The 13,357-nt window shown below is 40.4% G+C and overlaps 1 protein-coding gene across 1 annotated transcript in view; it reads left to right on the forward strand.

Annotated features, from left to right (window-relative positions):
- The first annotated feature begins 1,851 nt into the window (after window positions 1-1,851).
- kcnk5a (potassium channel, subfamily K, member 5a) overlaps window positions 1,852-13,357 on the forward strand; it is a 74,380-nt gene continuing 62,874 nt past the window's right edge. The window contains exon 1 of the mRNA XM_029641052.2: window positions 1,852-2,359. Coding sequence (XP_029496912.2) covers window positions 2,174-2,359 — 186 coding nt within the window. The 5' untranslated portion in view covers window positions 1,852-2,173. The remainder of the gene's footprint in view (window positions 2,360-13,357) is intronic.

The following is a 13,357-nucleotide window of genomic DNA, read 5'->3' on the forward strand; positions in this document are numbered from 1 at the left end:
CTGAGAAGAGAAGCCACATCCTGACAGTGCCCTGCGTTTGTTTACCTCTTTACATATGCTCTTAGTCAGGACAGCAAGTGAAGAGGGGGCTGTGTCCCAAACGGTACCCTATTCCCTATACAGTGCACTACTTTTGAATCCAATGGGACAAGCACCTAACTGTGGGTGGGTGGTCACATGGAGCTTGTGTTGTCATGTGTTGTCTAGGACAGTGTTTCTTAGTGGGTCGGAGACCGACCAATGGGTTGCAGCTAAATACTAGGAGGGCAGCTAAATACTGTGTGGTGGTCTAGTCCGGGTTACTGTAAAGCACAAATTGTGTGTGGGGTGGTTGGAAGAATTGCTTTGTTAGTGGGTCAATTGTTGTAAAAAGAGCTTTACAAAATTAATTTGATTGTGTTGTGGTTAGGAAAATGTATTTGTTTACTTGGTGGGTCACAAAACTATTTAAAGGCTTCAGATGGATTATCAAAAGTGCTTTATCAGACAGTCGTAGTCAGACTCGATAAATGAGTCGAGTATACAGTAGATGTTTTATTATGACTCCACTACTGATTCCCAGCTCTGGCATTCGACTCCAAATGAAATATCCTTTAGAGAGGTTCATATTCATTGCTTCTGTTTCCATTGTGGTTTACCGTAGATGTGAGAGGATAGTCACATGTTGCTTGTGTTGCGTTCAGGAGATTATTATGGCCATTGTTCTGACTGCTACATGATAAGTAGGATTCATATTTTGGCTCAATTGACCCCATCAGACCCTCTTTGTATTACTGGTATTCAGAACTGGTAAAAGGCATGGATGGACATTTTATAAGCCAGAATTTTCCTGGTGTAATTAAGAGTATTAATTTGCCAGTAATGACAACATGCAATGTCACAGACCTACTCAGTCTGGTCTCATAGACTAGACGTAACATAGTAAATGTAAATCTGGACCACTCAAATTAGTATGATATGTTACATTTGGTATGGGTACATAAAGACAGATGGTTACTTAAAGTAGTTGGTGAAAAGAACTTATGTACTTCATAGAAACTGTTATCCTTTATATATTCTAACAACTCACATTTGTTAGATTTATTCTAAATTAAGGGCCCTAACCTAGGAACTAATATATTTGTCTCCCTCACGACTGCATGCAGGTGTAGGCCGTCATTGTAAGTACGAATTTGTTCTTAACTGACTTGTCTAGTTAAATAAAAGTTAAATAAAAAAATAAAAAATACTTGTAGACTTTTACTAAAGTAGTATTTTACTGAGTGACTTTCACATTTTTTTTGAGTCATTTTCTACTAAAGTATCTTTACTTTTACTCAAGTATGACAATTGGGTACTTTTTCCACCGCTGCCAGACAGAGTAAAATATTTTTGTATCTCTGCAATGATAACAACAATGACAGCTTCCTTGTAATTAATGCCATTATTGTTGCACAATGTTCTTGGATTTGTCATGTGTGAAATGTTATGTGTTTAATATCTGAATGCCACAACTGAAGTTCCTTCTGGGAAAAATAAAGTTATGTGGCCTCGAAATGATAAAATAATAATGTATTGTATTTATCCCTGGAAAACGCCTTGGGGGCCCACGTCATCGAACGCAAATGAATAAATGAGTTGAAGGACATTAAACAATTTCACCACAATAATGAACTGGCAAGCCGAAGCGAAAGTCAGCTGCAAATGAAAACTGGAACGCGAAATAAAAAGTAATGGAGTCAATTTATGCAGGAGCAGCGGGCATTACCAGCAGAACCCCCACCCCCCAGACCAGTGACTAGAAGAGCCTATTCTAATGGGCGGATCTTTTGTGCGTTTCTCCACTCCCCCACGAGTTTCAGTAGTAGCCTAGGCATCTCCGTAGCCCGTAATCATTTGCAACAGAGCAGCGCACGTGGAGAGCAAACTGCTGCACCGAATAAACACGCATCTGTGTTGACATTTCAGCACAGCGTTCATATTCGCCCAGTTCGGATACATTTCTGTACACTTTCTGATTATTTGCACCAGAGCAAATGTTACCGGAGTTATTTTCGACAAGTTTTTCAAAAGACTCGTAAGGAATAAAAGTCAAGCCGCACCAAAAGACTGTTGAGCATGTGCTTGGTACAACACTTACACTTTTAAATTGGGACCCCTCTCCCGCGAATTTATAAGTTGAGCCATTGTAAGTATGGTGGATAAAGGTCCTCTATTGACTTCTGCGATCATTTTTTATCTGTCCATCGGGGCAGCAATATTCCAAGTTCTCGAGGAACCGAATTGGAAACTTGCTGCAAAACAGTACAATGCACAAAGGGATAAAATACTAGAAGACTACCCCTGTCTCACCAAAGATGACTTGGACAAGATTTTGGAGGTACGATGATAATAATTTCAGAATATTTTATTGGTCGAAATGTCATTCACGCTGATTGCGAGATTGCACTAATAGTGGTAATTAGCTGTGTTATATGGTGTTGTTTTGAGTAGCCTAAAAGTCACAGTTCTGGGTGCGTCATTCACTTACTGTATGACAACAATCCCTCATTTGCTGTTGGATATTTTAATGTAGTATATTAATTTGTACCTGTATAAGAACAAGTAACCTTTGAAGATTGATTCATGCATTTAACTAAATACTAGACATCTACGCTTGAATGGCATTTGTCTTCAAACGTCCTGAGGAGTGAACAAAATGTTTATGGTTTTACGTAACGGAATCTAGTTCATAAAGCCATAATCCTGCCAATGTCATTGTATATTTATTATCAGAAGAGTGCACACCTGGCCTGTGTACCAATTGGGAATTAGATATTAGGTGCATAGTGCCTAAATGCATTGAGTCAACCTGCAAGTTCACTGGATAAACACCTGTCATTATGCTCACTTCATCAATTAATTACAGCCTGTCTTTGCAAAATTGTTCTTCATCTTGAAGTTGCAATTTACCACAGATCTAGAATCAGCTCATCCCAACCTTATCCTCAACTCAGTACCCCTTCAGCGAACAGCTCGTATCTGACCCTAAATCAGGTGTGATTCCTGACTCCACTTACGAACCAAGCTGATATGTAAAGAGCCTGATGGGACCATTTTCGACCAGCCATCCAAATGCAGATATATTTTAATAAGATTACACACCACTGTAGAACCTATCCCACTCAAATTGATCACATATGTATCCTGCTTTGTGGCTACTTGTATTTGTCTTTGTGCACTGTGTACTGGTACTCAAACCTGCACTTTAGAGACCTGCTGCCCTATGTACACAGTCGTTAAATACTGGTCACTTTAATCATGTTTGCATGCTGTTTTACCCACTTCATCTATATACATCTATACTGCATTCAAGTCAAGGCTCATCCTGTAGAACTACTGCTGTACACATCTTTTCTATTCATACACCATCCAAAATGTCTATACAAACCATCATTACATATTGATATTCCGGACTCTGATATGGCTCCTTCCAATATTTCTATATTTCTTAATTCCCTTATTTACATTTTTGGGATTTGTGTTGTTAGGTATAACTACACTTTTGGAGCTAGGAACATAAGCATTTAGCTACAACCACGATAACATTTGCAAAATATATGTACGCGATCAATCAAATTTGATTTGAGTGTATATGTCACTATGGGTTGTTTTCTCCACATAGACTTGTCTGTTTAATTTGGCTTAATTGGTTTTATGTAAAATAGTGTCCAGGCCCTCTGTTGCTTTTGCTATAAAACAGGCTATAACCTGTTTTATGACCTGGTTAAGTTGCATTTATGTTGTTTAGATTATGGTGCCTGTGTGTTATAGAATATCATTTTCTGGAGCAGTGATATAATGTGCCAATATGTCTGGGTGTGTACTGTAGGCCAATCTATAACCTTTGTGTCTTTATAAGTTTTCGTACACAGTGTTGTTCCAAGGGCAAAGATTTGACTCCCTGTACAAATGATAATGCTCCAAGCAGCAAAGTAGGTGTAGTGTCATTGAACTCCATGCATGGCCTCTGTCAGAAGTGTGCTGTGCTCAAATGACCAAAGTCAACACCCCATAATTACGTGGGGTGATTTGACAACCCCTCTATGACATATTTTGTTGTTATCCTCAAGTCCCTGTCAGTTGCCTCGCGTTTTGATGACTTGGCTCAGTTTTTGTCAGGGATGTGGATGTAGACATTATATTTATAGATGAAGACAGTTGGAGAGAGAGAATATTACAACTCCCTTCCTTGAAACTTTCAAGTCTATTGTAAAATCCATGCATTATCTCCATGGTTTTCTTTGAGATGGAAGACGTTGCAGAAACAATGTTTTCTGTTGGTTTTGCTTTCTGTTTGAATGCCATCAGGAAGAGAATGACGTCGAAGCAACAGTATTAAAACACATTCTGACACTGAAAAATGTATTTTAAAAAACGAGGTCAGGTGAGGGATATTGTAAAATTACAGCTGTGGTTGGGTTTGAAGGCATGGATAGTATTCTCTCCTGAATGCCTCTGGCCAAAAACAGAGCGCATGTCTTAACATGTCCCCCTCTCTGCTCCACATATGCTGAGGAATTAGGCTGATTTAAAACACCTACACCCATACCTTTAACCCACACCCTTCTGTCTCTCCCCTTCTGGCTGTGAAGTAAAATGTTATATGCATGCATGCTCCATACCTCCTCCCCCACCCATGGTACTTTTTAAAATCAAATCGTAGTTTATTGGTCGTGTACACAGATGTGCAGATATTATCGCAGGTGCAGCGAAATGCTTGTGTTTCTAGCTCCAACAATGCAGTAATAACTAGCAATAATACAAATTTAAAAAATCACTACACACACAATCCCCCAAAAATGTAATTTTATTTATATATACATACATACAGTACCAGTCAAAAGTTTGGACACACCTACTCATTCAAGGGTTTTTCTTTTTTTGTGTTATTTTTTTTTGCATTGTAGAATAATAGTGAACACTTTTTTGGTAACTACATCATTCCATATGTATTATTTCATAGTTTTGATGTCTTCGCTATTATTCTACAATATAGAAAATAGTAAAAATACAGAAAAACATGGAATTAGTAGGTGTGTCCCAACTTTTGACTGGTTGTGTGTGCACATACATACACACAGTGCATTCGGGACGTATTCAGAACCCTTGACTTTTTCCACATTTTATGTTTCAGCGTTATTCTAAAATTGATTAACAACATTTTCCTCAGCAATCTACGCACAGTACCGCATAATGACAATGCAAAAACAGTAAAAAAAAAAATAGTTTAGCAAATGTATTAAAAATAAAAAACAGATACCTTTTTTTCTATTAGAAAATTGAGATCCTGTTTCCATTGAGCATCTTGATTGGAGTCCACCTGTGGTAAATTCAATTGATTGGACATGATTTGGAAAGGCACACACCTTTCTATTAGTAGTTACAGTTTTGTCCCAACATTGCAACTCCCCTATGGACTCGCGAGAGGTGAAGGTCAAGAACCAAGCGTCCTCCGAAACACGACTCTGCCAAGCCGCACTGCTTTTTGATAAACAGCTCACTTAATCCGGAAGCCAGCCGCACCAATGTGTCGGAGGAAACACCTTCCAGCTGGTGACCGATGTCTGCTTGCAGGCGCCCGGCGGCCCGCCACAAGGAGTAGCTAGAGTGCGATGGGACAAGGAAATCCCAGACGCCCAGACCCTCCCCTAACCCGAACGACACTGGGCCACTTGTGCACCGCCTCATTGGTCTCCCGGCCAAGGCCGACTGTGACACAGGTCTGTAGTGACGCCTCAAGCACTGCAATGCAGTGTCTTAGTTCGCTGGGCCACTCAGGATGCGGCCTCCATCATTCTTAAATTGAAGACGTTTAGAACCAGCAAGACTTCCTAGAGCTGGCCGCCCGGCTAAACTGAGCAATCGGGGGAGAAGGGCATTGGTCAGGGAACCTGACTAAGAACCCGATGGCCACTCTGGCAGAGCTCCAGAGTTCCTCTGTGGAGATGGCAGAACCTTCCAGAAGGACAACCATCTCTGCAGCACTCCACCAATCAGGCCTTTATGGTAGAGTGTCCAGACTTAAGCCACTCCTCAGTAAAAAGTGCGACAGCCCACTTGGAGTTTGCCAAAAGGCACCAAAGAGACTCTGACTATGAGAAACAAGATTCTCTGGTCTGATGAAACCAAAATTAAACTATTTTGGCCTAAATGCCAAGCGTCACTTCTGGAGGAAACCTGGTACCATCCCTACGGAGAAGCATGATGTTGGCAGCATCATGCTTTGGGGATGTTTTTCAGCAGCAGGGATTGGGATTGGGAGACTAGTCAGGATCGAGGGAAATATGAATGTAGCAAAGTACATAGATCCTTGAGTGGTTTATTTTATTGAAACTTTTAACTAGGCAAGTCAGTTAAGAGTGGGGATGTTCTCTTGATAAGTGTGTAAATTAGACCATTTCCCTGTGCTGCTAAGCATTCAAAATGTAACAAGTACTTTTTGGGTCTCAGGTAAAATTTATGGAGTAAAAAGTACATAATTTTCTTTCGGCATGTAGTGAAGTAAAATTAAAAGTTGTCAAATATAAATAGTAAAGTAAAACTTGTTTCTGGTCACAGGTTCAGGAATGGTTAAAAAATCACAACATGCACTTAAAATGTACCTTACAAATAGCAGTGTTGGGTGATTTGGAAAGCCATAGTCAGTCAGTCAATTAATAATACTGGTAGGAAAGGTTTATCTTTAGCTCACAATCTGTGGATACTATAAGATTAGAAAGGTAAAAAAAAAAGTGAAACATCACAGCACAACGGAAAAATATATGGCACATGGAAACCACACGAGGGTGCTCTATGGTGACAGGTGGGATGGGCTTAGGGTGGGATTAAAGAGCTTGTTTTATTGTTATGTGACTTATATTATATAAAGGTACCATGTATGCAAAATGTATGTGTAAAATGTATTTATATGTAGCAGAAAAGCTGTAAAAAAACAAAGATATTTGTCGAAGAAGTGTGGTGGTGAAGCAGTTAAAAAAAAGGTAAAGTACAGATACTTTAAAAGTATTTTTACTTAAGTACTTTACACCACTGGTAAAAACATGTTGGCCAGTGGATTTCGTCAGTGACCAGTAACTAACTCGGCACATTTTTGCATTCCAAATAAACATTTACCTGCTCTGTTGCCAAAGATAACCATTGAAGACTACACGCATAAATGTCATGTTATTTGTATTTAAGCAATATTTTTGGGCTGTTCATTAACGCACCACCACGCTCCCGCGAGTTACAACTTCTCGAGCAGTACATGAGTTGATGCCATCACACGTCAGCTGTCCAGATCAAAACGATCCGCCCATCATTCTACTCGCTAAGCTTTTAGGCGTGATTTACAAGTGATTTACAAAAGTAAACCTTCAATAGTGAACATACTAGCAATATGCTGGCTACTGTTGACAGTCTGCTAAATGAAAAAAATATAAAAGGACAACTCTAAAAAATATATAAAAGGACAACTCTATGGCCTACGGTAGCCATGTTGATATCTCTTTTGGAACGTTTGTCTTAAAGGGACAGCGTCATATTCTCAATGAAACAAAAATGAATAATACAATTAAATTCTAAAGAATAGTTATGACTTGCATTGCTTAATTATACTAAACAGCTTTTGAATACAAATTAATCATTTTAATAGATGAATAAAGGAGAAGGGTGCAATTGCAGCCTGCAATTCAGGAACCCTTTATACTAATATTGGTCAAATTCTAAGTTAGGACAGGTGGGAGGTGGGGGGCGCTCCAGTACAGTAGGTGGCGTTAATGCACAATAACATTAGTTGCCAGGCGCTGGTAACCCCAGAGAAGAAGGGACAGGGGTGAACACTGCTAGCCAGAATTTGGCCCAGTAGATTTTTGGCCAACCGGACCAGTGACAAAACAAAAGTTAACGTTGGACCCTGGCGTGTTTCATATGCAGAGTTTTTTGATTGACAGCAAGCTTGACTAGTTCATAAAAGGTGTAGAACTGACTGAATAAAGTATATCCTTGCTATTAATAAAATCATACAAAGTTGTTATCTCCACGGTATCGCATCTGGACAAGTATACCAAAGATCTAATTTATTTTCGATATAAAGTCCATCGAGACTTGCCAGACAGTGACGTTCAATTGAGTGGCTTGTCAGTAGCTTACCGAATTGCATTGGTAAGAAAGCGGTTAATTTGGCTCCCAAATTTGGCTTTTTGATGATTTAATTGCAGATAAATTCTTAACATTTGATGAAGATGATGAATCCTCCTCAGGATTCTTTTAAAGGGCCAGTGTAGTCAAAATTAAGTTTTTCCTGTGTTTTATAGAACATCTGATAAGACTAATAACACTGCCCTATTTGGCTGGGTAATCCATGGAAAACACTGAATCAAATCAAATTTTATTTGTCACATACACATGGTTAGCAGATGCGAGTGTCGTGAAATGCTTGTGCTTCTAGTTCCGACAATGCAGTAATAACCAACGAGTAATCTAACCTAACAATTCCACAACTACTACCTTATACACACAAGTGTAAAGGGATAAAGACTATGCACATGAAGATATATGAATGATTGATGGTACAGAACGGCATAGGCAAGATGCAGTAGATGGTATCGAGTACAGTATATACATATGAGATGAGTAATGTAGGGTATGTAAACATTATATTAAGTGGCATTGTTTAACCTCTTAAGTCGACCCTCTACTTTTTTGAACATTCTGTTAAAAATCACGCAACATTTCAGCGCCCTGCTACTCATGCCAGGAATATAGTATATGCATTTGCTTAGTCTGTGTGGATAGAAAACACTCAGACGTTTATAAAACTGGTTAAATCACTGCTGTGGCTTTACCAGAACGGCATTTACATCGAAAAGCACAGGAAAAACTGATCACTGAAAATGGGAAAATATATCCATGCGCTACTTGAACCCATTGATAAAGGTGAACCACAATTAATTGACTGAGGTTGCAGTACCTACAGCTTCCACACGGTGTCTAGAGTCTTGTCATTTCCCTTCGAGTTTTTTCTTGGTCAAACACATGCAGGGCACCGTATCTCCTCTGGTCTAGGACCGGATATTTTCGTTGAGTTTCTAGCCGGACATTTTTCCAGACGGACAGCTAATGATCTTTACATCGCCTCCTGATGAATTTTATCGCTTATTAACGTTTACTAATACCTAAAGTTGCATTACAAACGTATTTCGAAGTGTTTTGTGAAAGTTTATCGTCGACTTTTTGAATTTTAAAAAATGACGTTACGTTTTGAAACGATGTTTTTCGTTTATCACACAGTCTACATATAACGATATCTAGGCTTTATATGGACCGATTTAATCGAAATAAAGACCCAAATAGTGTTTATGGGACATCTAGGAGTGCCAACAAAGAAGATGGTGAAAGGTAATGAATGTTTTCTATTTTATTGTGCGGTTTGTGTAACGCCGAAATGCTAATTATTTTGTTTACGTCCCCTGTGGGTCTTTTGGGGTGTTACATGCTATCAGATAATAGCTTCTCATGCTTTCGCCGAAAAGCATTTTAAAAATCTGACTTGTTGCCTGGATTCACAACGAGTGTAGCTTTAATTCGATACCCTGCATGTGTATTTTAATGAACTTTTGAGTTTTAACTAATACTATTAGCATTTAGCGTAGCGCATTTGCATTTCCAGAGCTCTAGTTGGGACGCAAGCGTCCCGAGTAGAAGCAAGAGGTTAAAGTGGCTCGTGATATATTTTTCCATCAATTTCCATTATTGAAGTGAGCTGGAGTTGAGTCAGTATGTTGGCAGCAGCCACTCAATGTTAGTGGTGGCTGTTTAACAGTCTGATGGCCTTGAGATAGAAGCTGTTTTTCAGTCTCTCAGTCCCTGCTTTGATGCACCTGTACTGACCTCTCCTTCTGGATGATAGCGGGGTGAACAGGCAGTGGCTCGGGTGGTTGTTGTTCTTGATGATCTTTATGGCCTTCCTGTGACATCGGGTGGTGTAGGTGTCCCTGTGATGCGTTGTGCAGACCTCACTACTCTCTGGAGAGCCTTATGGTTGTGGGCGGAGCAGTTGCCGTACCAGGCGGTGATACAGCACGACAGGAGGCTCTCGATTGTGTATCTGTAGAAGTTTGTGAGTGCTTTTGGTGACAAGCCGAATTTCTTCAGCCTCCTGAGGTTGTAGGGGCGATGCTGCGCCTTCTTCACAACGCTGCCTGTGTGGGTGGACCAATTCAGTTGATGATCTTCTTGGCCTTTCTGTGACACCGGGTGCTTGTAAATGTCCTGAAGTGCAGGCAGTGTGCCGCCGGTGATGCATTGGGCTTTCCGCACCACCCTCTGGAGAGCCCTGCGGTTGTGGACGGTGCAATTGCTTTACTAGGTGGTGATACAGCCCGACAGGAGGGTGCATCTGTAGAAGTTTGTGAGGGTTTTAACCTGTTAGTCCTATAGGGGCAGTATTTCATTTTTGGATAAAAAGACGTGCCCGTTTTAAGCGCAATATTTTGTCACAAAAAGATGCTCGAATATGCTTGGAATTGATAGCTTTGGAAAGAAGACAGTCTTACGTTTCCAGAAATGCAAAGATTTTCACTGTGAGTCCCTTAGAACAAATGTTTCGGGCAAAACCAAGATGTATGACCGACCAGGAAATGCACAGGATTTCTGAGGCTACGTTTTCCATGATCGCCTTATATGGCTGTGAATGCGACAGGAATCAACGGACTCTTTCTCTTGTTTCCCCAAGGTCTCTGCAGCATTGTGACGTATTTGTAGGCATATCATTGGAAGATTGACCATAAGAGACTACATTTACCAGGTGTCCCGCTAGGTGGCTGCGTGGCAATTGGTGCACAAAAGTCAGGTCCCGGTATTTTTCCATTCAAATCTCAGAACAAACCAGGCTACAAGGACGGTGCTTTCAACGGAGAGAAATATGACAAACCACCTTCAGGATTGATTCAAACAACGTTTTCCATGTTTCAGTCAATATTATGGAGTTAATTCGGAAAAAAGTTCGACATGTAGGTGACTGAATTTTCGGTTAGTTTCAGTAGCCATATGCATAGTAACAAAAGGGAACGATGTGTCCTACACAAGAATCTTTCAGGAAAAACTGGACATCTGCTATGTAACTGAGAGTCTCCTCATTGAAACATCTGAAGTTCTTCAAAGGTAAATTATTTTATTTGATTCCTTGGCTGGTTTTTGTGAATATGTTGCGTGCTAAATGCTAATGCTAACGCTAAGCTAGCTATCACCACTCTTACACAAATTAGTGATTTTCTCTGGTTCTAAAGCATATTTTGAAAATCTGAGACGACAGGATTGTTAAGAAAAGGATAAGCTTGAGAACAGGCATATTTATTTCGTTTCATTTGCGATTTTTAAAAATCGCTAACGTTGCGTTATGCTAATGAGCTTGAGGCTGTAGTAACGATACCGCATGCGGGATGGGGCGGACTAAGAGGTTAAGGGCCAGGCCGAATTTCTTCAGCATTCTCAGGTTGAAGAGGCGCTATTGCGCCACCTTCACCACGCTGTCTGTGCGAAGGAACCATTTCCGGTTGTCAGTAATGTGCATGCTGAGGAACTCGAAGCTTTTGACCCTCTCTACTGTGGCCCCGTCGGTGTGGATGTGCACTCTCTGCTGTCTCCTGTAGTCATGGGTAAACGGGAAGTACAGGAGGGTGGTAAGCACGCACCCATGTGGGTTTCCCTCGTGTTGCGGATCTGCGTGGTGTTGTTGTTGCCTACCTTCAACACTTGGGATCGTCCCATCAGGATGTCCAGGATCCAGTTGCACAGCTTTGTGATGAGCTTGGAGGGCACTATGGTGTTGAAGGCTGAGCTGTGGTCGATGAACAGCATGTCTCTTGTCCAGATGGGATAGGGCAGTGTGCAGTGCATTGGCTATCGCGTCGTCTGTGGATCTGTTTGGGCGATATGCAAATTCTAGTTAGTCTAGGGTGTCAGGTAAGGTGGAGGTGATATGGTCCTTAACTAGCCTCTCCAAGCACTTCATCATGACAGAAGTGACTGTTAAGGGACGATAAGTAATTTTAGTTTACTTACCTCACTTTCTTAGTTACAGGAACAATTCTGTTCAGTGCTGATGAATAGGGTGAGTAGAAGGAAGAGTAAGGGACTGTTGTATTCTATCTTTTGGACAGTTGGTGCTGTGAGCTCGGTAACTGGAGGAAGGGGCCAGTGGACTTAAGGCTCAACTTTAACTGGATCTAGTCTAGAAAACAAAGAATGCATTATACCAGCCATGGGATTTCAAAAGCCTCCAAAAATTACTACTGGGGGTCAGGATGGTTGATTTAATTACATTTCCCAGACTCAATTCCCAGAATTTTTTGCCTTCCATAATTCAGAGGATGCTTATGGGCTCTAATTTATGAAGCTCCATCATTTTTTGCCATTTTGACGTGTACATTTTTACATGTTGCGACTAGAATCCTTTCTTTTATATATTCAAAAACAGAGGAGAATATAGAGCAGGAGGAGAGAATGCAGGATAGGCAGTCACATGGATCTAAACCATGAACTTCTAGACTCATTTGTACTTTTTGGGGGGCATTACCACTCAGGCACACACACAATTCATTCACAATTCATGACCTGTTAAATTATTTGTAAAAGTTTAAAAGCAGTGTTAATCTGTAAATTGGCACACTAGCAAAAAGTTCATTAACAGGGAGGTAACTGCTCACAGTAAGCGTTGTGCCTGTGAAGTGCTTGCTGTTTTATAAGGTTTTGTGATTGCCTTTTTATGGCCCATCAAGTGCTTGTCCTCAAGAAACAGTCATAAAAAGACTGGAGCTGTTTATTATCCTCTGTACAAATAAGAATTTAATACACTGGTGGTGTCTTGGATGGCGGGACTTGGTTAGTGGCTAGCAACCTGTTTTATGTCCTCTTTAGGATGTTGCCTGGGAGCAATAGATAAACAGTAGGGTGTTTCCCTTTCAATGATGATTCGCATCCAGATGCTTGGGCTCCAATACGATACAGGAACAATGCATTTTCGGTTGAAACGATTCCTTGCGATGCAGTTTGATCAGAGGAACGGAACAATTCAGTTTGATATGATGTGGTTCGATATACTAACATTTGCATGAAGACAGTGATTTTCCATTCTAAATCTGCTGCTGATGGAGCTCAGGAGCCCTAAGTGTTTTGAGCTAGTAATGTATCGTTACCTTAAAAATAAATTGAGACATAGCCAATGAATATTAGACGGCTTTGGATTTTACCCATCTCAAAAGTGAGTTGTTTTGACCATTTGGAACTTCTGTGCTGTGAGGCTTGCAAAACTACCAGAATAATTTATGACGGTGACCCTGAGCAAAATAAATGATTG

The sequence above is a fragment of the Oncorhynchus nerka genome, linkage group LG28 (assembly GCF_034236695.1).
Source record: "Oncorhynchus nerka isolate Pitt River linkage group LG28, Oner_Uvic_2.0, whole genome shotgun sequence".
Lineage (NCBI taxonomy): Eukaryota > Metazoa > Chordata > Actinopteri > Salmoniformes > Salmonidae > Oncorhynchus > Oncorhynchus nerka.